General features: G+C 45.0%; 1 protein-coding gene across 4 annotated transcripts in view; it reads left to right on the forward strand.

Moving 5' to 3' along the window:
- LOC116980361 (interferon-induced GTP-binding protein Mx3-like) overlaps positions 1 to 23,843 on the forward strand; it is a 43,822-nt gene that overhangs the window by 12,103 nt on the left and 7,876 nt on the right. For all 4 annotated transcript variants that reach the window (XM_033032516.1, XM_033032514.1, XM_033032515.1 and 1 more), the window contains 12 exons: positions 5,540 to 5,692; positions 8,031 to 8,223; positions 9,080 to 9,217; positions 10,532 to 10,686; positions 11,835 to 11,973; positions 14,608 to 14,806; positions 15,546 to 15,624; positions 17,071 to 17,193; positions 19,550 to 19,694; positions 21,572 to 21,730; positions 22,636 to 22,712; positions 23,345 to 23,545. In XM_033032516.1, coding sequence (XP_032888407.1) covers positions 5,585 to 5,692; positions 8,031 to 8,223; positions 9,080 to 9,217; positions 10,532 to 10,686; positions 11,835 to 11,973; positions 14,608 to 14,806; positions 15,546 to 15,624; positions 17,071 to 17,193; positions 19,550 to 19,694; positions 21,572 to 21,730; positions 22,636 to 22,712; positions 23,345 to 23,545 — 1,716 coding nt within the window. In that variant the 5' untranslated portion in view covers positions 5,540 to 5,584. The remainder of the gene's footprint in view (positions 1 to 5,539; positions 5,693 to 8,030; positions 8,224 to 9,079; positions 9,218 to 10,531; positions 10,687 to 11,834; positions 11,974 to 14,607; positions 14,807 to 15,545; positions 15,625 to 17,070; positions 17,194 to 19,549; positions 19,695 to 21,571; positions 21,731 to 22,635; positions 22,713 to 23,344; positions 23,546 to 23,843) is intronic.

The following is a 23,843-nucleotide window of genomic DNA, read 5'->3' on the forward strand; positions in this document are numbered from 1 at the left end:
AATGATGCATTTATACTGTACAGTATTATGGGGGTTCAGAATTGAATTCTACCCACATTTGAATCCTCCTACTCAACATGTTCCAAAGCAAATGCATGTTTTCTCTAAAGAAGAGAATAGAAACATTCAAGCAGATTTGTCATATTAAGTAGGAAAGGGGTTGTTGAAAAAAACATTTTATCAAAACCACTAATTTATATCTAATATTTATTCTAGAGCAAAAAAGGATGGTGGTTGTAGAATCATCCTTGATCTAACTAGTCTTAACCCTTTTGTACAGTATAAACATTTCAAAATGGAGACATTTACTAATGCTATGCGGCTAATTTCAAGAGAATGCTATATGGCCAGCATAGATCTGCAAGATGCATATTACTCTGTGGCTGTGCATGGTAATGACCGAAGATATTTGAAATTTAACTGGATGAATCAATAATGGCAGTTCAAAGCATTGCCTAGTGAGTTGGCCTCAGCCCCTAGACTGTTTACAAAATTGTTAAAAGCTAGTCCTAGCATTGCTAAGAGCCCAGGGCCATTTGGTAATGGCTTATTTGGATGATATTTTAATTGTGGGTGATACTGAAGCTACAACAGAAGCATCAGTATCAGAAGTCAAGCTCACATTTCAAAGACTGGGGTTTTTAATACATCCAGAAAAAATCTAGATTGTCTCCAAATAAAACAATTGATTACTTGGGGTTCACTATTATTTCAGAACACATGATAGTGAATTTACCCAAGGACAAAAAGCTGCAGTTAATTGAGGGTTGTAACAAACTTATTACAGAGCATCAACCATCAATTAGGCAAGCTTACTTGGCAAACTTATCGCTTCATTTCCAGCACTGCATTATCAGCAACTGCAGCGAGCAAAGGTACAAACATTAAAAAGACATTCGGGGCATTTTGATAGGCGCATGCAATTATCAGCAACAGCAATTGCTGATGTACAATGGTGAATTAAGAGTGTTTCCTATTCTTCCAGGAAAATTCTGGTTGAATCACCTGCTATCATTCTACAGATTGATGCAAGTGCGCTAGGTTGGGGCGCTACTGATACCATTACCAGCTGTGGAGGTAGATGGAATGTGGAAGAGGAACCTTTGCTCGAAGCACATGAAATTAATTATCTAGAATTATTAAGTACATTTCATGGCCTTAAAGTTTATTGCTCTAATGTGCAAAATCTGCATGTGCAGGTTCAGATTGATAACACTACGGCAGTAGCATATGTCAATCATATGGGTGGAATCAAGTCAGAAGCTTGTGACAGATAGGCAAACATTATCTGGCACTGGTGTATTATTCGAAACATTTGGCTTTCGGCGATTTACCTACCAGGTAAATTCAATATAATTGCAGACACCAGGTCACGAAAATTTAATGATGATACAGAATGGATGTTAAATCGTGAAATTTTTTAATAACATTGTTGAAAAATTTGGAAGGCCAGAAATTGACTTGTTTGACTGAATAGACTGAACCACCAATTGCCTCAATATGTTTCATGGGAACCAGATCCAGGTGCAACAGCGGTGGATGCATTCTCGCTAAATTGGGGTGGAATGTTTTTATAAGCATTTCCTCCCTTTTGTCTTATTAGTAGGTGTCTACAAAAGGTCAAGCAGGATGATGCTTCAGGATTGTTGGTGGTCCCAGATTGGCCTACAACCATGGTACCCACTAGTGCTAAAAATGGTCACAGAACCTCTTATGCATATTCCAAGACAAAAAAACCTACTTGTGCACCATGTAACTGGTGATTTTCATCCTTTACATGATCGTGTTGATTTGCAGATTCTAAAAAGGCCATATCTCAGAAGAGGACTATCAGATCGCACATGGATGTAATTGCAGGAGCCTGGAGGGGTAGTACCCAGTAGCAGTACATTTCTTACATTAAGAAATGGGAGGTGTTTTGCTCAAGACAGAATATTTCATACCACACTGCAGACATCTCAGATGTTTTAGAATTTCTGTCAACACTACATTTTATAACCATATAACTATATAACAATTACAGCACGGAAACAGGCCATCTCAGCCCTACAAGTCCGTGCCGAACAACTTTTTTCCCTTACTCCCACCTGCCTGCACTCATACCATACCATACCATACCATAACCCTCCATTCCCTTCTCATCCATATGCCTATTTATATTTAAGTTATAGTGCGATCAATACTGCAAGGAGTGCCTTCTCTGCATATTTATGGAGAACATCAGAACAACAGGTTCTAGGACCACACCCCTTGGTCTGTAGGTACATGAAGGGAATCTTCAATGCCAAACATCCCAGACCCAGATATACAGAAATCTGGAATGTGAGGGATGTGCTCATGTTACTTTGGGAATGGAGTCCCATTTCAAATTTGGCTTTAGACAAAATTATCATGAAGGTATTCATGCTAATGGCATTAGTTTCAGCACAAAGAGTACAGACATTACATAAATTATGTATAAACAGAATGGGAATGACAACAGAGGCAATTACATTCCATGTGTATGATTTACTCAAAAAGAGCAGACCAGCAGTCACGGGGTGTAAATTGGTCTTTGCAGCATATCCTACGGATCCAGGACGTTCCAATAGACCATATCCTCGTGGCCGCAGGATGGGCAAGTGAATGGATGTTTCACAAGTATTACCATAAAGAGATTACAGACCCTGGTGTATTTGGTGGTGCTGTTTTGGATTCAGTATTAAATGTTCCCCTGTGATAAAAAAAAAGGAGGACAAAAATATGTTTGTTATAAATAAAAACCAGTAACTGATTACATTAATGTTATGGTTGTATATTATTGATTGTTTTCACTCATTTAGAGTTAATCAATGCAGTGAGATGCCTGGATTGAATCTACGGCATGAAATCACAGAAGCTTTAAAATCTTCACATAGCCACTCATGTGACTCCGAAGTAAAATAGTAAGATTAAACGAGAACTTACCAGTTTGAAGTTTGATCTTTATTTTACGTTGAGTTACGTTGAGGGACTACGTGCCCTCCGCTCCCACCCTCATAAAGATCAACTGTAAGTTATGTTTGTCTATGCTTCGGTAATTATCATCTGTGATTTCACACCGCTGCTTTGAAGATTGACGCGTGTGCGCCTGGACAGGGTCTTTTTCACGCAGTCCCTCAACGTAACTCCTCATAAAATAAAGATCTTTACTTTCCTTACTTCTATCTTTTTCTTAAAGCTTAAAAAAAAATGAAGCGGTACAAAAAATGTATTAAGATATATGTGTTGTGTGTTATTGTAATTTACCGTACTTCTAATAAAAATAATTTTTTTAAAAATAAATAAAATAAAGATCAAACTTCAAACTGGTAAGTTCTCGTTTAATCTTACTATTATGTTCTACAACACTCTCCAGGGTTCTGCTATTCTATGTGCAAGCCCTGCCCTTGTTTGACATGCTAAAGTGCAATGCCTCGCTCTTGCCAGTGTTAAATTAAATCTGCCTTCCTTGATCTACCATCACAACTGATCTTCATCCTGTTGTAAACGTAGACATCCTTCCTCAAAGTCCGATAATCCTCCAATGTTGGTGTCATCTGCAAATCTCCCAGCAATGTTAACTACATTGTCATCCAAATTGTTAATGGGGATAACAGACCAGGGTGGACTCAGCGCGGATCCCAATGACATTCCTCTAATCACAGGCTTCCAATCAGTAAAACAATCCTCCACAATTACACTATGACTCCTTCCTCCAAATCCATTTTGAATCCAATTGGCGAGCTTACCTTGGATTCCATGTGATCTAACCAGCCAGATTAGCCTACCATGCAGGGCCTTAATATGGTCTATATCAGGGGTTGGCAACCTTGTTCTGCATATGGGTCAGGACTCATGTCTGTGAGCGGATGACAGGGCACATCTATCACATGTATACATGGATCCCGTCCCGGGTGCGGGCTGCGGATGCCACCCGGAGCACTGGCCCCTAGTTACGGGCACTTGCGAACAGCACACCTACCAACCATTGCCTTGGCTCTGTCCTGAAGGCGGTGGCTTAAATATCATACTCACTCGCCCCCGGCCTACTAACAACCCCGATCCCGACAGTGAAGCCCAGACACAGAAGGTGTGTGGCTGTGCCGGCGGCTTTGCGCAGGATGCGGTACAGCCAGAACTCAGTGCTTGGCTCCAACATTGCAGCCGCCAGCGCAGGCCCCCTTGCATCTTTATGTCACTTCGCCTCCGGAGGAGGGCGTCTTTTTCAGCACGCATCTGTGCCCAGGATGAGGTTTTCCATACTAGGTCATCGGAGATGTCCTCATTCTTTAGGGAACGGGGGTTCCCCCCTTCCATTTTAGATGAGGCTCTCATTAGCGTCTCCTCGATATCCCACAGCTCCACTCTTGCTCCCTCTCTCCCCATTCGTAACAAGGGCAGGGTCCCCCTTGTCCTCACGTTCCACCCCACCAGCATCGCATGCATCTCAAGAAAATCCTCTGACATTTTCGCCACAAAATCCAATGGGATCCCTCTCCTGGCCACATCTTCCCATCTCCACCCCTTTCTGCTTTCCGTAGAGCCAGTTGACTCCACAACTCCCTGGTCAACTCGTCCCTTCACACCCATACCACCCCCTCCCCAGGTACTTTCCCCTGCAACCGCAGGAGATGCAACACCTGTCCCTTTACCTCCCCGCTCGATTCCATCCAAGGACCCCAAAAGTCTTCAGGCGAGGCAAAGGTTCACTTGCATCTCCTCTAACCTCATCTACTGTATCCGCTGTTGCACGTGTCAACTCCTGTATATCGGGGAGACCAAGCATAGGCTCGGTGATTGTTTCGCTAAATATCTCCGCTCAGTCCGCTTTAACCTACCTGATCTCCTGGTTCCTCAGCACTTTAACTCCCCCTCCCATTCCCAATCTGACCCTTCTGTCCTGGGCCTCCTCCATTGTCAGAGTGAGGCCCAGCGCAAATTGGAGGAACAGCACCTCATATTTTGCTTGGGTAGCTCACACGCCAGCCGTATGAACCTTGACTTCTCTAACTTCAAATAGTCCTTGCTTTCCCTCCCTCTCCATCACAGTTCTCCTACCAGTCTTACTGTCTCCGACTACATTCCATCTCTTTCCCGCCCACTCCTCTGTCATCAGGGTCAAGGAAAGAGTGTTCACGTCACGGCCCTGTTTTCACCAACCTTTCCACCACCACGAGAAGTGCAAGACAGACACCATTGTATGCAGATGCCGAGAAGTGGACTTCTTATCGAGTCCACACACAAGAATAGGCTGAACAACTTCTAATCTTGTGTGTGGACTCGATAAGAAGAAATCTGACAAAGGATCTCAACTCACAACGTCACCCATTCCTTTGCTTCAGCTGAGTTACTCCAGGGTTTTGTGTCTATCTTCGAAAGTCTGCAGCTAGTTAGGGATGGGCATTAAATGCTGGTCTTGCCAGAGAAGTCTTCATCATTAAAAATGGGGGGAATGAAATGTGGACTAGACTTGCTTGATGGTTGGTCAACATCAGCGACTGGATGTAGAGCTATGAAGTTGCTTTTTTTTTTATCTTAGGAGAGAGAGAAAATTACATATTTGGCACAGGCAAATCATCTTCCCATGGAGGAATTTTTACCAGCAAAAGTAGCCAATGGTCCTCGCGACATTCCGGTCCATAATGGAGACTGTACTAGCCCCACAAAGACTGGCTTGCAGAAGGACACCGAGGTACAGTGAAAATCTTTTTGTTGCATGCTAACCAGTCAGCACAAAGACAATGCATGATTGCAATCGAGTCATTCACAGCATATAGATACATGATTGGGCATTTAGTGCAAGGTAAAGCCAGCCAAGTCCAATCAAGGATTGTCCAAGGTTCACCAATGACTTAAATGGTAGATTTGCTCAGTTCTGGAAGAAAGGACAGGCAGGTGGGCAGAGGAGGAGGGGGGGGGGGGGGGTAGCTCTGCTGGTGAGGGATGGAATTCAGTCCCTTGCGAAGGAAGACATAGGGACTGACGAGGTAGAGTCACTGTGGATTGAGTTGAGGAATTGTAAAGGCAAGAAGACACTAATTGGTGTTATGTACAGACCCCCAAATGGTAGCCCGGATGTAGGGTGTAATTTGCAGCAGGAGTTAAAAGTGGCATGTTACAAAGGTAATGCCACTGTGGTGATGGGAGATTTCAATATGCAGGTAGACTGGGAAAATCAGGTTGGTTCAGGACCCCAAGAAAGAGAGTTTGTAGAATGCCTCAGAGATGGATTCTTAGAGCAGCTTGTAATGGAGCTGACCAGAGAAAGGGCAATTCTGGATTTAGTGTTGTCCAATGAACCTGATATGATAAGAGAACTCGAGGTAAAGGAACCGCTTGGAGGCAGTGATCATAATATGACTAGTTTTAATCTGCAATTTGAGAAGGAGAACGTTAAATCGGAAGTGCCAGTGATGCAGTTGAACAATGGGGACTATGAAGGCATGAGAGGGGAGCTGCCCAAGGTAGACTGGAATGGGATCCTAGCAGGATTGATGGTGGAACAGCAATGGCAGGAATTTCTGGGCATAAACCAGAAGACACAGGATCATTTCATTCCAAAAAGGAAGAAAGATTCTAAGGGGAGTAGGAGGCAACTGTGGCTGACAAGAGAAATTAGGGATAGAATAAAACTAAAAGAAAAGATGTATAACACAGCAAAGAGTAGCCGGAAGCCAGAGGATTGGGAAACTTTCATAGGACATCAGAAGGAAACAAAATGGGCAATACGGGCTGAAAAGATGAAGTACGAAGGGAAGCTGGCCAGGAATATAAAGAAGGACAGTAAAAGCTTCTTTAGATATGTTAAAGGAAAAAGAGTAGCAAAGTCAAATATGGGTCCCTTGAAGGCAGACACGGGTGAAATTAGTATGGGCAACAAGGAAATGGCAGAAGAGTTGAATAGGTACTTTGGATCTGTCTTCACGAAGGAAGACACAAACAATCTCCCAGATGTACAGGAGGACAGAGGATCTAAGGGGGTAGAGGAACTGAAAGACATTTTCATTAGATGAGAAATAGTATTGGGAAGGCTAATCGGACTGAAGGACGATAAATCCCCTGGACTTTAGAACTTTAGGACTAGAGGTGGCTCTAGAAAGGTGGACGCATTGGAGATAATTTTCCAGTGTTCAATAGATTCAGGATCAGTTCCTGTGGATTGGAGGATAGCTAATGTTATCCCACTTTTTAAGAAAGGAGCGAGAGAGAAAACAGGGAATTACAGACCATTTAGCCTGACTTCGGTGGTGGGAAAGATGCTGGAGTCAATTATTAAAGAGGTAATAATGGGGCATTTGAATAGCAGTGAAAGGATTAGTCCAAGTCAACATGGATTTATGGAAGGGAAATCATGCTTGACTCATCTGGAATTTTTTGAGGATGTGACAAGTAAAATGGATGAAGGGGTGCCAGTGGATGTAGCGTATCTAGACTTTCAGAAAGCCTTTGATAAGGTCCCGCACGGGAGACTGGTGACTAAAGTTAGAGCACATGGTATTGGGGGTAGGGTGTTGAAATGGATAGAAAATTGGTTGGCAGACCAGAAGAAAAGAATAGGAGTGAACGGGTCCTTTTCAGAATGGCAGGCAGTGGCGAGTGCAGTGCCGCAAGGCTCGGTGTTGGGGCCGCAACTTTTTTTAACATATATATTAATGATTTGGAAGAGGGAATTAGGAGCAACACTAGCATGTTTGCGGATGACATAAAGCTGGGTGGCAGTGTGAACTGTGAAGAGGATGTTAGGAGGTTGCAGGGTGACCTGGACAGGTTGAGTGAGTGGGCAGATGCGTGGCAGATGCAGTATAATATAGATAAATGTGAGGTTATCCACTTTGGCGGCAAAAACAAGGAGGTAGATTATTACCTCAATGGGGTTAGGTTAGGTAAGGGGGAGGTGCAGCGAGACCTGGGCATCCTTGTACACTGGTCACTGAAAGTTGGCTTACAGGTACAGCAGGCAGTGAAGAAAGCTAATGGAATGTTGGCCTTCATGTTCTATGTTTCTATGTCCTATCTCTCTCTCTCTCCAGGCAATGGATACCCCATTGTCCATTCAATACGAGCGGGAGGTACGACCATGCATTGATCTCATTGATTCTCTGAGAGGATTTGGTGTGGATAAGGATCTCGGACTTCCAGCCATTGCAGTGATTGGTGACCAGAGCTCTGGGAAGAGCTCAGTGTTGGAGGCGCTCTCAGGAGTGGCCTTTCCCAGAGGGAGTGGTAAGAGACTGTTGGAGTCAATAATACATTGTTTAGGAATTTATATCCCTTTGTGTTCAAAGGTAACACTGCAAAGGCACACAGAAAGTCTACCTCATCAAAACAGGCTTGGGCACCACAAGGTGGGAATGGTTATAAGCCATCTTAATTAAATTAGACACTAATAGTTTAGCTTACGGCACGGAAACAGGCCCTTTGGCCCACTGAGTCCGGACCGACCAACGATCCCCCGCACGTTAACACTATCCTACACACACTCGGGGGAAGTTTACGTTTATACCAAGTCAAGAAAAATGCAAACCTGTATGTCTTTGGAAACCAAAGATCTCTGAGAAAACCCACACAGGTCATGGGGAGAACATGTAAACTCCGTCTGGAGAAGCACTCCGTCTACACATACGGCCTGTCCTGCAGTTACTCCAACATATTTTGTCTATCTGTAGTGTAAACCAGCATCTGCACCTTCCTACACAGTGAAATTCTTAACGCTGCAGCTTAAGAGGCCCATTAATGCAGTAGCACACAAATAAATATACAATAAATGATAATACAATTGTACAAGTACCATTATTTTCTATCATCGGATTAACTTATTGTTCTGTTAAGATGGTCTTTTAATGCAGATAGTGTGAGGAAAAACATTTTCACCCAGAGAGTTGTGAACCTGTGGAATTCTCTGCCACAGAAGGCAGTGGAGTCCAATTCACTGGCCTATTCCTGCATCTATTTTCTATGTTTCTATGAATAGATTAAAATCTGATTTATTATTATTGGTTGAACTGGTTTGTTCTGACAATATCTCTCAAAATGATTCTCTTCTATAATGACATATCTGGTAACATTTTTATTGCGACAGGAATTGTAACAAGATGCCCACTTGAATTGAAGTTAAAAAATGTCAAAAAAGCAAATGTTTGGAAGGGGAAAATCAGCTACAAGGATTATTCGAACAAACTCAGTAGTGCAGCTGAGGTGGAACAAGCAATTCTCAAAGGTATGTTCCAAAGTATTGCTGTGTAAGGCAGGTTGTGGATTGATGATGAATGATGAATTGGGATTTAAATATAACGCTGCAAAGATTAGTTTTGAAAGATTGCTAACAATTTCATGCACTAAATGTAATCGCAACCAACTACTAACCATACATCAAAGTTGCTTTTTGTTTTAATACACATTTTCCTAAATGAAGAAAATTTAAACCTTCAACCATTTGAAAATTCATAATTTTGCTTTGGTTTATTTAAAACATTCTGGAGAAATTGGGACCTTGATATGTGTCCCTTAGGAATGCCAGTCATTCCATCAAATGCATCTTCTAGCGACCAATTTACACTTCGATTGTACTTGTAATCAAGTACTTAATATTAAACAACGGTTACAAAGAGCATATTTGACGTGCCTTATTGTGATTTTGATCCTACACTCGGCCAAATAAGTTTAGTTCAAATAAAACATCTAACCAAACACAATTCGGCTTATCACTAGAAGTGTACTGAAACATTTTATTTTGTAAGACAGTCCTGCTGCATATCACTGGTGCTCTCTTCTTGTTGAAGTCACATTGTGAGCAATTGTGGGCACCATATCTGAGCAAATATATGCTGGCCTTAGAGAGGGTCCAGATGAGGTTTACAAGAATGATCTCAGGAATGAGTGGATTAACTTCTTATGATGAACGTTTGATGGCCTTGTGGCCGTACTCGCAGGAGTATAGAAGGATGAGGGAGGGGGAGGGGGGGGGGGACACCTCACTGAAACATACCGATTACTGAGGCTTGGGTAGAGTGGATTTGGAGAGGATGTTTCCACTAGTGGGAGTCTAGGACTAGATGGGAGAGCCTCAGAATTAAAGGACGTTCCTTGAGGAAGGAGATGAGGAGGAATTTATTTAGTCAGAGGTTGGTGAATCTGGAATTCTTTGCCACAGAAGGCTGTGGAGGCCAAGTCAATGGATGTTTGTAAAGTAGAGATAGATCAGATTCTTGAATAGAGCGGGTGTCAGGTTATGGGGAGAAGGCAGGAGAATGAGGTTCAGAAGGAGAAATAGATCAGCCATGATTGAATGGCAAACTTGATGGACCAAATGGCCTAGTACTGCTCCTATCACTTATAACCTTATCCTGTCTGGCTGGTTACATCGGTAAACCCGTAGCGAATTCATCCACACCAAAGAACTGGAACACAGTATCCCAGTAAAAGCCTTCACCAGGGACCCTGGAACAAGCGAGTCTTCTGCTTGACCCTGCTGTCAACTTGAGGACGACAGAACATCTGACTTCATATGTTTTCACTTCTTTCCTGTTTTCAGCCCAGGACAGTATTGCAGGGAAGGGAGTGGGAATCAGCCATGAACTAATCAGCCTTGAAATTGAATCCACCAATGTCCCTGACCTGACTCTGATAGACCTGCCGGGTATCGCCCGAGTCGCCGTTGGTAACCAGCCCCAAGATATCGGAGACCAGGTAAGGGGATTGTATTTTTATATAATGGCTTGAATTCACAATTGCTTGGGAAAACATCCCTGGAAGAGTTACCCCATTGTTGTTTGTGGAATCTTCTATCCAAAATATATGCTAAACATCCTGTGCGACAAGTCTAATCTCTAAGTCTAAGAGGTGCCAGAGTGTCTGGAGCTTAGAAACAATTTGCAAGCAAAGAATGGGAAGCTCTGCAAACCCTGTCAATCTGGTGCAAAGTGCATAGAATGGATTGGATAGCTGTAAACCAGACATACACCTTGTGTATGTAAATAATGTTGCAAAGTATGACTTTGCCAAGTGTTGATTGGATGAGGTGTTGAGCCTTGTCTGGGTTTTCTGTAAATCAGGGTAAATATTTCCACGTTGACTTCCTCTCAAAGTCCGTTGTGAATACAATGTATTGGGTTAGGGAAATGCCTGTTAAGTGTGGGGTTAATCAATATCTGTAATTGGGTTATTGAGAGACCACCCCCATGTTGTTCGGCCCCTCGAGGTCCCGGGACTTATAAAAGTCCGCGACCATGAGGCTCAGCGTCGATCTTCTGGAAGAGCACTCGGGACTGCGTGAACTTCTGTGGTGCCTCTGTCTGAGCGAGGCCTAGAGGGCTTGAACAGGCAGACGCGAGGATCGAACCCGCGGTGGGATAGGTGCAGTGTGTGATCTGACGCGCTTTTGGTAAAATAAAATTTAGTTGTTTCAAGTGCTCGATTCAGTGTTTTTATTGAAACTAGACTGGGGGGAAGCTTAGAAACGAGCAATTATCATGGGAAGAAACCGAAGATCTCGGAGAAAACCCACATGGTCACGGGGAGAACGTACAGACTCCGTACAAACAGCACCCGTAGTCTGGATCGAACCCAGGTCTCCGGCACGGCAAGAGCTGCAACTCTACCGCTGTGCCACCATGGCCGCACTATACATCTGATTATACATCCGTATAAATACATCAAGCAGCTTTAAAGCTGCCACTGCATTGAGTTTGGCAAAAGTTAAATGTAATGCTCTGTAAAAGCAAAATGATAATTGTTTTGTTGTCCATTGCACTTGTGCCTGAAGTACTTGTGCCTTTACTATGTGTAGATGTCAACCTCTTCATGGTTCTATAACTGTGTGGTCTGCTTTATTCCAGATTAAGAGACTCATTAGATTGTTTATTCAGAAACAAGAGACAGTTAACCTTGTGGTCGTGCCTTGTAACGTCGACATAGCAACCACAGAAGCACTGAAAATGGCCCAGGAAGTGGACCCTACTGGAGACAGAACTTTGGGTAATTGCATACCCTTCCTCACTCCACTTCCCCTTCACCCAGGTACCCAACACAGGCACAGTGGCCTGGAGTAGGCTTCGTATTTTGAGTAGGCCTCAGTGGCATCTCCCTTGCACTATCCCTAAAGTACCATGGAATGTCACTTAGAAGGTCATAAGTGCTACATAGAAAATAGGTGCAGGATTAGGCCATTCGGCCCTTCAAGCCAGCTCCGCCATTCAATATGATCATGGCTGATCATCCCAAATCAGTACCCCATTCCCGCTTTCTCCCCATACCCCTTGATGCTGTTCTGATAGGAGCAGCATTAGGCCATTCGGCCCATCAAGTCTACTCTGCCATTCAATCATGGCTGATCTATCTCTCCCTCCTAACCCCATTTTTCTGCCTTTTCCCCATAATCCTTAACACCCGTACTAATCAAGAATCTATCTCTGCTTTTAAAAAATCCCTTGCATTTGCTATAAACCATTGTATAATTCAAGGATTAAATAAAATAAAGGCTACTTCTTTCTCTTGTGTATTCATCTAACTTCTCTTGCAACTTGTATTAAAACCACAAACCACCTTGTGATAGTTGCTTCAAACTTTTTCTCTCAATTCCTGCTCTCCTCAAAGTCAATCTTTGGACCCTGTTGTAGGAAGAAATTTTGTGTTATACCCACACCCTGAATCTGGCTTTACTTGGGGCCCAGCTGAGAAATATGAGGTGCTGTTCCTCCAATTTGTGCTGGGTAGTCTTTTCAAGTGAGGCAGAGGTTCACTTCCACCGCCTCCAACCTCATCTACTGTATCTGCTGTTCCAGGTGTGGACTCCTATATATCGGCGAGACCAAGCACAGGCTTGGCATTTGTTTCGCTGAACACATCCGCTCAATTTGCCTAAACCTACCTAATCTTCCGGTTGCTAACACTTTTACTCCCCCTCCCATTCCCAATCCGACCTTTCTGTCCTGGGCCTCCTCCATTGTCGGAGTGAGGCCCAGCACACATTGGAGGATCAAACCCTCATATTTCACTTGGGCAGCTTTCACCCCGGCAGTATGAATTTTGACTTCTCTAACATTAAGTCACCCTTCCTTTCCCTCTCCTTCCCTCCCCCTTCCCAGTTCTCTGACCAGTCTGACTGTCCCTCTGATTACTTTGTGTCTCTATTTGTTTTGTTGTCACCTTCACGTAGGTAACAATGATCTTTCAACATTTCCCTTGAACTGCATCTCTTTTGATCTTTTACACTTCCTTATCTCTGTAACTCCCTCTCCCCTGACTCTGAAGAAGGGTCTCGAGCTGAAACGTCATTCATTCTCTCCAGAGATGCTGCCTGTCCTGCTGAGTTACTCAAGTATTTATGTCTATCTTCGGTGTGAAGCAGCATCTGCAGTTCTCCTACACAACCCTATTTCCTGAGCAGTTTTATTGCCCTCAACGTAACGTACATCACCCCCAATGTTTATTTTTGATTGCATCCGCTGCTCTAGATGTCAGCTGCTCTACATCGGTGAGATCAAGCGTAGGGTTAGCGATTGCTTCGCCCAACACCTCCGCTCAAATTGCAATAACCAACCTGATCTCCCGGTAGCTCAGAACTTCAACTCCCCCTCCCATTCCGAATCCCACCTTTCTGTTCTGGGCCTCCTCCATGGCCAGAGTGAGGACCACTGTGAATTGGAGGAGCAGCACCTCATATTTCGCTTGGGAAGTTTGCACCCCTGTGGTATGAACATTGACTTCTCTTATTTCAGGTAGTCCCTACTTTCGCCTCCCCTTCTCAGCTCTCCCTCAGCCCACCGTCTCCACCTCTTCCTTTCTTCTTCCCGCCGCCCCCCACCCTCACATCAGTCTGAAATGTTGACCCGAAATGTTGACTATTTCCTTCGCTCCATAGATGCTGCCTCACCTGCTGAGTTATTCCAACATTTTTGTCTACCAATGTGTTACTCCAGCACTTTGTGCCTATGTCTGGTAAAAACCAACATCTGCAGTTCCTTTCCACATATGGAACAAGCTGTACTGTTTAACACAGACCTTGAGAGTACAATGAGACAGGCCTAGCCTGGAAGGAACAACATTAAAGAAGATGGTTCCCTATTTCTCCCAGTGTTCATCCCCAGCATCTACCCTCATTGACCCCCACTATGTTGTCCTTGGCTCTTTTAATTTAGTTTAGAGATACAGCATAGAAATAGGCCCTGCACTGAGTCCGCAACGACCAGCGATCCCTGCGCAATGACACTATCCTACACACACTAGGGACAATTTACATTTATAGTAAGCCAATTAACCTACAAACCTGTACGTCTTTGGGGTGTGGGAGGAAACCGAAGGTCTCTGAGAAAATCCACGCGGTCACGGGGAGAACATACAAACTTCATAACGATAGCATCTGTAGTCACTATCAAACCCAGATCTCTGGTGCTGTAAGGCAGCAACTCTACCCCTGTGCCACCATGCCACCCTGCTTATGTTGTACTGAACTGTATACAAAAAATGAATTTCACTGTACCTCAGTACATGTGACAAATATAGTTCCATACCATCTTCCTTATAATTTTCAAAATTTCTGGCACCACCACTACCAATCATTGGCAGCAAATTAATTCCATCATCTTTCCCTTTTTACTTTTAAATTTGAAGGTATTTTGACCAAACCTGACCTGGTGGACAAAGGAACAGAGAAGAACGTAGTTGACATTGTGAAGAACCTGACAGTAGAGCTGGAGAAGGGATACATGATCGTTAAGTGTCGTGGCCAGAACGACATCAATGAAAATATATCACTGGTGGATGCAATCGCAAAGGAAAAGGAATTTTTTGAAGACCACGAACAATTTCGGTAAATTATGAAAACTTGTTTTCCATTAAGTGAAGTGTAGATGGCAGATTGTGCAGATGGTAGACACCTAACATGCTTAGCACTTCCCAGTTACATGTGCAAACGACCTTCATATCAACCTGCACCAAATAGTCACCTTGCAGTCCCAGGACAACATGCGCCATTGAGTCAAATTTCACACCCAAGTTTGGTTTAGTTAAGGGATACAGCAAGGAAAAAGGCCCTTCGGCCCACCGTGTCAGCACTGACCATTGATACCATCCTACACACACTAGGGACAATTTACATTTATACCAAGCCAATTAACCTACAAACCTGTACGTCTTTGGAGTGTGGGAGGAAACCCATGCTAGTCACGGGGAGAACGTACAAACTCCGTACAGAAAAGCACCTGTAGTCGTGGTCGAACGGCTCTCATAAGGTCAGAAGTGATAGGAGTAGAAATGGGCCATTCGGCCCATCAAGTCTACTCCGCCATTCAATCATGGCTGATCTATCTCTTTCTCCTAACCCGATTCTACTGCTGTTTCCCCATAATCCCTGATGCCCAGCGTGTCTCTGGCGCTGCAAGGCAGCAACTCTATCGCTGCGCCACAGTGCCGCCCTTGGAAGTTCGCTTTGCATCAACTTTGCATCGCGTTGATTTCCGTGTAAAATTGTTTGATTATTATTTTGCCAATATCACGCAATGTTTCAACCTTGACCAAGGTATTCTCTTTTTTCACAATTTAATAACTAGGCCACTTTTGGAGGACGGAAAGGCAGGCATCCCAAATTTGGCCGTTCGGCTTACAAAGGAACTTGTCAACCACATTAATGTAAGTTTTACTTTATAAAAACAACCTCCATTTTCATTGACGTCAGGGTTGTGCTGATCAGCTGCATTTTAAAGTAATTCAGCAATGTTCGTCTTGAGGCCTCTCAGTAACTTTGGGATATATACAAATATAAGGCGTAGCTATGGGAGCGCGCATGGGCACGTCGAACAATCCTTGTTCGAGACGTACCGTGTCCCTATCACCAAACACTACCTCCGCTACATCGACGACTGCATTGGTGCTACCTCCTGCAACCACACACAACTCACTGACTTCATCCATTTCACCACTAACTTCCATCCAGCACTCAAATACACCTAGACCATTTCCGACATTTCCCTACCATTTCTTGACCTCACTATCCATCGCAGGTTTTTGTCTACCTTAGTATATATAAAATTGGTTTTATTTAACTCCAGCGCTCTTGGGAAATTCTCCGGGATAAACTGCAGACATATTTTTGGTGTTGTGACCTGGAAACCTGAAATCCCGACCTCAGGTGCTGTCTGAATGGAGTTTACATCTTCTCCCTGTGACCTCGTGGGTTTCCTCTGGCTGCTCCAGCTTCCTCCCACATCCCAAAGACGGGCACGTTTATAGATTAATCGGTCTCTGGAAATTGCCCCCAGTGTGTGGGGAGTGGATGAGAAAGTGAGATAATGTGGAAGTAGTGTGGACGGGTGGTCGATGGTCGGCGTAGACTCGATGGGCCAAAGGGCCTGTTGCCGTGCTGTATCTCTAAACTCAACTAAACATAGTTCCTTGGTCAGCACTGAGATATTGTTGCTGTCCAAAGATGCCATCTTTCAAATAAGATCTTAAACCAAGTGGACAGGTTCACAGGTGAGTTACAGTAAGTATTACGCTCCAAAGTTTAGTTTCATTTAGTGATACAGCACGGAAACCGGCCCCTTGGCCCACTGAGTCCGCACCAACCAGCGATCGCCCCAAATTAACACTCGTACACACACACTGGGAAAAATGTACATTTATACCAAACCATTCAACCTACAAACCTTTACGTCTTTGGATTGTGGGAGGAAACCAAAGATGTCGGAGAAAAACCCAGGCAGATCACAGGGAGAATGTATAAACTCCGTACAGACAGCACCCACAGTCAGGATCGACCCTGGGTCCCTGACGCTGTAAGGCAGCAACTCTACCGCTACGCCACCATGGTGCCCTAAGTTCGGGACAGCATTTATCCCTCAGTTCCAATAGATTGCTGACGTGCGATAATGGTTGTTTTGTTTCTTCTGAATTTTTGTTTTGTTTTCAATCTTTGTTCAAAAGTACTGCATTGACATTTAAAACTCTCTGGGTTTGCTCTGTAATAGGTAGGTAGGTTCATGGGATTGTGGAATAAGCTGGGAAGTAAACTGCAGTGGTGATCACTAGAATAGACACTTTCAAAATAGTAACCCTTGCTTAATCTGTCTTTTCAAGAAATCATTGCCTCAGTTGCGAAATCAAATAGAAACCATGCTGAACCAGTCGCTGCAAACCCGCAAGAAGTACAGCCACGCAGTCCCCAATTCTTACCCCGAGCAAATAACATTCTTAATCGAGGTAAGGCCCTCTCTGTTTCATGGCTGTGTTTAGTCTGCTTTGTTCCACAGCAACATACAGGGGGTAAGCGAGGCTGCAACCGTGTACAGCCTGCCATTTCATTCCCCTGCGTCGAAGGGCAGGTTTGCTGCCAAAAGTTACATTTCAGGTCAAATTTCAAATCTGAGGAGTCACTGGAATGACCAAAGGATGGGAGTGAAATGAATTCAAAGTGGGTTTCAATGAGATTTACCCCATTCCCTCCCTCAGCCTTCTAAACTCCAGTGAGTACAGGCCCTGAGCCTTCAAACGCTAACATTTGGTCACACATGGAAAGTATGTAAAAACGGTGCCAATCTGAAAGTGGGCATTTAACCCCCAGGGTGTAGTTCAACATTCAGCCGCTGCATGTGGTCCAAGCTGCATTGATGATGACGTAGGCTCTGAAAATACAGCCCTTCGCCTTCCCGTCTTGATCTCCCTCCGATTCTGGGAGTGGAAATACTGACCACCACCACCTACTCCAGCACAATGTTCCATGTTCATAAGTCAACAAGAGTCAAGAGTGTTTTATTGCCACATATCCCAGATAGGACAATGAAATTCTTACAGCAGCACAACAGATTATGAAAAACGTTCAGTGCGTATATACACACACACATTCATATAAAAAACAAATAAATAATAATGGTAATAGTCCTAGCAGCAGAATTAAGCCATTCGGCCCATCAAGTCTACTCCACCATTCAACCATGGATCATCTATCTCTTCCAACTAATCCCATTCTCCTGCCCTCTCCCCATAAACCCAGACACCCTTCCTAATCAAGAATCTAACTGCCTTAAAAATATCCATTGACTTGGCCTCCCACAGCCTTCTGCGGCAAAGAATTCAACAGATTCACCACTCTGACTAAATATTTTTTTCCTCATCTCCTTCCTAAAAGAATGTCATTTTAATTCTGAGGTTATTACCTCTGGTCCAAGACTCTCCCACCAGTTGAAGCATCCTCTCCACATCCACTCCATCCAAGCCTTTCACTATTCGGTCAGTTTCAATGAGGAGACCCCTCATCCTTCTTAACTCCAGCGAGTACAGCGAGGTAGGGGGCGCTGCACTGGCAGCAGCCTGTCGGCAGCGTGTCCGTCTTTTTTTCAACTTTTTTTATTTTTTTAGTATGTTTAAAAGTGTGTTTTTAATGTTTCCTTGTGTGTTATGTGTGGGGGGGGGGGGGGGGGGGGGGGGGGGTAAGGGGGAAACCGTTTCGGCCGCCTCTTCCATGGAGAGGCGACTTTTTCAGGTCGCCTCCCCCGTGGCCTAACAGCATGGATCGGCGCCGACTTTCCCGGAGACGCGCCCGGAGCTTCAGCGGCGGGCACAGCGTGGACTCTCGGCGCGGAGCGGGTGAGACCTCGCTGGATGGGAGCGCTCCGTTACGCTGGCCCGCGGCAGCCGGCAGCCTGAAGCCGCGGTCTGCAGAACTCCAGCTGGTGCGGCGTCTACAGCCCGGGATCCCTCGTGGAGGACCCGGGGGAAGAAGCTTCCACCACCGGCCCGCGGCCGTCTTCTACCGCGGGCGCGGTATGGACTTATCATCTCCCCTGGAGGGGAGCTTCGACCACCGGCCCTGCAGACTGCGGTGCTTCCGGCTGCGGCACGGCAGGTACCTTAAAACTTTGACCGCCGGCCTGCGGCCTACACCAGCCTGAAGCCGCGGTCTCTGGTTGGGAAGAGCCGATCCTGGACTCACCTTGACTTTGACTTTGTCCCTTACCATCTGGACACCCGCAGCAACGGCTGTGGAGGGTGGTGGTCCCGACCACGGGGGAAAATGGAGGAGGACTGGCCAAGCTCTGTGCCTTCCACCACAGTGATGAATGCTGTGGTGGATGTTTGTGTAAAATTTTTATTGTGGTTGTGTTCTTTATTATTGTACCGCTGCTGGCAACCCAAATACCACCGACCTTGGTTGTGTGGCAATTAAATTATTTCAAATTATTTCAAATTTCAAATTAATTCAAATTCAAATACAGACCCAGAGCCTGGAGAACATGGATAGGTGATGTTTTGGGTCAGGACCCAGGGAAGACACAAAGTGCTGGAGTAACTCAACGGGTCGGGCAGCATCCCTGGAGAACGTGGATAAATGATGTTCCAGGTTGAGACACAGGGGTCCCAACCCGAAGAGTCACCTATCCACGATCTCCACAGATGCTGTCTGACCTGCTGAGTTACTCCAGCACTTTGTGTCTTTCCATCGTAAAACAGCATCTGCAGTTCCTTGTTTCTGCAAAAGGTGACTTTTTATTGGTTAATGTTTTCTGTTTTCTACATGCGTGTGCTGGTACCTTCACAAAACTTGTGATTTAATTGCCAGAAAATCAACAGCTTCTGCAGCCACATAAAAAATCTGACCATGGGGGAGGAACCTCAGGACAAGGTAGATGGCGTGAGGTACATCACCATAGTACGAAATGAGTTTGATGAATGGAACACATTCCTGAACGAACGTATATCAAAATGTGAGCATAAATATATATTGATTGATTGATGCTTTATTGTTGCATGTACTTGGTACAGTGAGATTCTTCGTTTACGTACAGTGGAAGTATGCAAGAGTCGCCACGTAAAGGGGGCGCCAACAATGTTGCAGAACTATTCAATATGTCCCTCTTCCATGTCCCCCCACCCAGTCTCTCTGTTCTCAGCCGTACTGACCCACTCCGGGTCCCTCTTTGTTCTTGCCCCCCCCACACTATGTTCCTCTTCGATTTGGCAGCCCTCCCCCCATGCCGTGTCCCTTGTTGCAGAACTATTCAATATGTCCCTCTTCCTTCTCCTCCCCTTCCCCCCACCCAGTCCCTCTGTTCTCAGCGACCCCCACCCACGCTGGGTCCCTCTTTGTTTTCGGCGGCCCCCCCCCCCCCCCCACACTATGTCCCTCTTCGATTTGGCCGCCCTCCCCCCATGCCGTGTCCCTCGTTGTTTTTGGTGCCCCTCCCCCCCCCCCTCCCAAGCTGGGTCCCCCTTTGTTTAGTTTAGAGATACAGCGCGGAAACAGGCCCTTCGACCCACCAGGTCCGCGCCGACCAGCGATCCCCGCATATTAACACAATCCTACACATGCTAGGGACAAATCTTTTTATTATTTTTTACATTTACCAAGCCAATTAATCTACCAACCTGTACGTCTTTGAAGTATGGGAGGAAACCGAAGGTGTCGGAGAAAACCCACGCAGGTCACGGGGAGAACATTCAAACTCCGTACAGACAGCACCCATAGTCGCGATTGATCCCGGGTCTCCGGCGCTGCATTCGCTGCAAGGCAGTAACTATACCGCTGCGCCAACATGCAGCCCGAGAACCGTTATTCTCTGCAGCCACCCCCCCTCATGCCAGGTCACTCTTTGTTCTCAGCAGCATATCTTCCACCGACAGGTGGCACTCGTGCGGGCATCGGCTTTCTGACGGACCCTCACTCTCTCCGACGCCCCTCTCACTCGTCAACATCACCCCCCGATCTGCTGCCGGTCGGGCCTGTCTTAATAACCATTGTAGCGACACCTGGTGGTGGCTCCGTGTAATAGAACCCTCGCGATTGGCTGGAGAAGTCACATGAGCGCGGTAATTTTATTCGCCGCAACGAGCATTCTAGCGCCACGCGTGTGGAATCAACATCGTGTATTTGGCTGTCTTTAGCGACTCAGGTAACTTCGTTATTATCGTTCTCAAAATAAAACAATTTTACTTACCCACCGTCTCGACTCGCCAAACCATCTTATTTAATGTTGTTCCTTCCAGGCTTGGCCTGTCTTATTGTGCTCTCAAGGTATGTGTTAACCAGTACAGCTTGCCCCATGCGTGGAATGGAACAGCAGATGCTGGTTTCCACCAGACATAGGCACAAAGTGCTGGAGTAACTCAGTGTGTCAGGCAGCATCTGTGGAGAAAATGGATGGGTGACGTTTCTGATCAGAACCCTTCTTCAGACTATGATGCATTATCTAGCGCAGTCTTTAACTGATCCCAGATCACAAACATGCCGTGGTGAATGGTAGGGCTCTGGGGAGTGTTGCGGTACAGTGGGAGCTAGGAGTGCACGTGTGTAGTTCCCTGAAAGTGGCGTCGCAGGTAGATAGGATGGTCAAGAAGGCTTTCGGTACATTGGCCTTCATCAGTCAGGGTATTAAGCATAGAAATTGGGATATTATGTTGCAGTGGTATGATGTATGGGTGAGGGTGTAGTTGTAGTATTGTATTCAGTCTTGGTCAGCTTACCAGAGGAAAGATTTTGTTCAACTGGAAAGAGTGCAGAGAGTGCCTGACTATGACATTGCGATCAAATGCATGATTGGAAAAGAATAGATTTTATAAAGTTATACTTTTTTTGCACTATCAGTCACAACTCACATGAAAAATGTAGTTCTCGAATATGAAAACTCATACCGTGGAAGAGAGCTGCCGGGGTTTGTCAACTACAATACCTTTGAATCCTTCATTAAGGAAGAGATCTCTGCACTGGAAGATCCAGCTATTACGAAACTGAAGACAATCACAGGTATGTGACAGCTATGTGCAAGGTGTACTTCTTTGAATTGCAAGAACTCTGGGCACCCAATCAGGAACATTCATCAAATGTTACAGTAATGGTTACTTCAGTCTTAAGTAACAAGCAACACACTGCAATGCATTACCCTATCCACACTAAAAAACCTAAATGATTGTCTTGTTAAACTAAAGATAGACACAAAATGTTGGAGTAACTCAGCGAGACCGGCAGCACCTCTGGATAGGGCAGGTTTGGAGGGATATGGACCAAGCGTACCTGGGAGGTGGGACTAGTGTACCTGGGACACGTTCAATGGTGTGGGCAAGTTGGGCTGAAGGGTCTGTTTCCACACTGTATCACTCTCTGACTATGAATGGGTGACATTTCAGGTCGCTAAACTATCCTTGTATGAAACATTTGCAAAAAAGTGAAAAGCTTTTTTGTTCCGTGTTATCCAGTCATTAAAAAGACAATGCATGATTACAATCAAGCCACCCACAGTGTGTAGATAGAGGGTAAAGGGTATAACGATGAGTGCAAGGTAAAGTCCAGTAAAGTACGATTAAAGATATTTTTACGGTCTGCATCGGGGATAAATGGGAGCACAAGACCACTCTAGTTGGTGGGTGGATGGTTCAATAGCTTGATAACAGCTGGGAACAAACTGTCCCTGAATCTGGAGGTGTGCGTATTCAAACTTCTGTACATCTTGCTCGGTGGGAAAGGGGAGAAGGGGGAGTAACTGTGGTTGGATACTTTGTAACTTGTGTAGGAAAGAATTGCAGATGCTGGATTAAACCGAAGATAGAATTTATTCTCACCTCACTTCCCCCCCCCCCCCTCATGGCGGTTCCCCGCGTTGTCTTATCTTGGTTATCAGTTGCATGTGTGATATTGTCTTTTTACTATTGCAGATATCACAAGGGATATTTTTATGGTCATTGCCGAGCAACATTTCAATGCCTTTGGTAACCTGTCCAAAGCTGCCAAGGTACAGTACACAAACCTTTTGCCTTTCGGTAATGGGGTTTTGGGGTTTATAGACAATAGGTGCAGGAGTAGGCCATTCGGCCCTTCGAGTCAGCACCGCCATTCAATGTGATCATGGCTGATCATCCACAATCAGTACCCCGTTCCTGCATTCTCCCCATATCCCCTGACTCCGCTATCTTTAAAAGCTCTATCTAACGCTCTCTTGAAAGCATCCAGAGAACCAGCTTCCACCGCCTTCTGAGGCAGAGAATTCCACAGATTCACAACTGAAAAAGTTTTTCCTCATCTCCATTCTAAATGGCTTACCCCTTATTCTTAAAATGTGGCCCCAACATCGGGATCATGTTTCCTGCCTCTAGCGTGTCCAAACCCTTCATGATCTTTTATGTTTCAATAAGATCTCCTCTCATCCTTCTAAATTCCAGAGTGCACAAGCCCAACCGCTCCATTCTATCAACATATGACAGTCCTGCTATCCCGGGAATTAACCTGGTGAAGCTACGCTGCACTCCCTCAATAGCAAGAATGTTCTTCCTCAGATGTGTAGATGGGGCACCTTGGTTGGAATGGGCAAGCAGGGCCAAAAAGGGCTCCATGACATATTTGCTCATTTTGTCTTTGTGTGTGCAGGTCAAAATCGCAATTATGAGCAACAAACAAGAAACGGAAGCAGAAAAGCTGCTGCAGGCCCAGATTAAGGTTGAGTGTGTGGTGTATTCTCAAGACAGTCTCTACAGTGAGTGCCTTTCTAAAGCAAAAAGCAATTCGTCAAAAGATGCTACACATGGCAGCATCCAAGAAATGTCGTATCATCTCCGAGCATATTACAAGGTAAATATACTGTGTGTAACACAGCAGTGTATTAGATAGCCATTGCCTGTCGATCATTGGTGGATTGTTCCCTCCTTCATCCCACTGAGATGATTGGTGGAAGAGCGAGAGCCAACATGAGGAAACATTGAGCAAAAAGCACAAAGTGCCGGAAGAACTCTGTGTATCAGGCAGAATCTGTGGAGGACATGGATAGGTAACAATTCAGGTCAGGGTCCTTCTTCAGACTCGAATGAAGAGACATTTGCAGGTGTATGTGGTAAAAGCTGGACATAGCGTTCACTTAGATTGCCCCCCC

Source organism: Amblyraja radiata, chromosome 14 (genome assembly GCF_010909765.2).
Source record: "Amblyraja radiata isolate CabotCenter1 chromosome 14, sAmbRad1.1.pri, whole genome shotgun sequence".
Taxonomy (NCBI): domain Eukaryota; kingdom Metazoa; phylum Chordata; class Chondrichthyes; order Rajiformes; family Rajidae; genus Amblyraja; species Amblyraja radiata.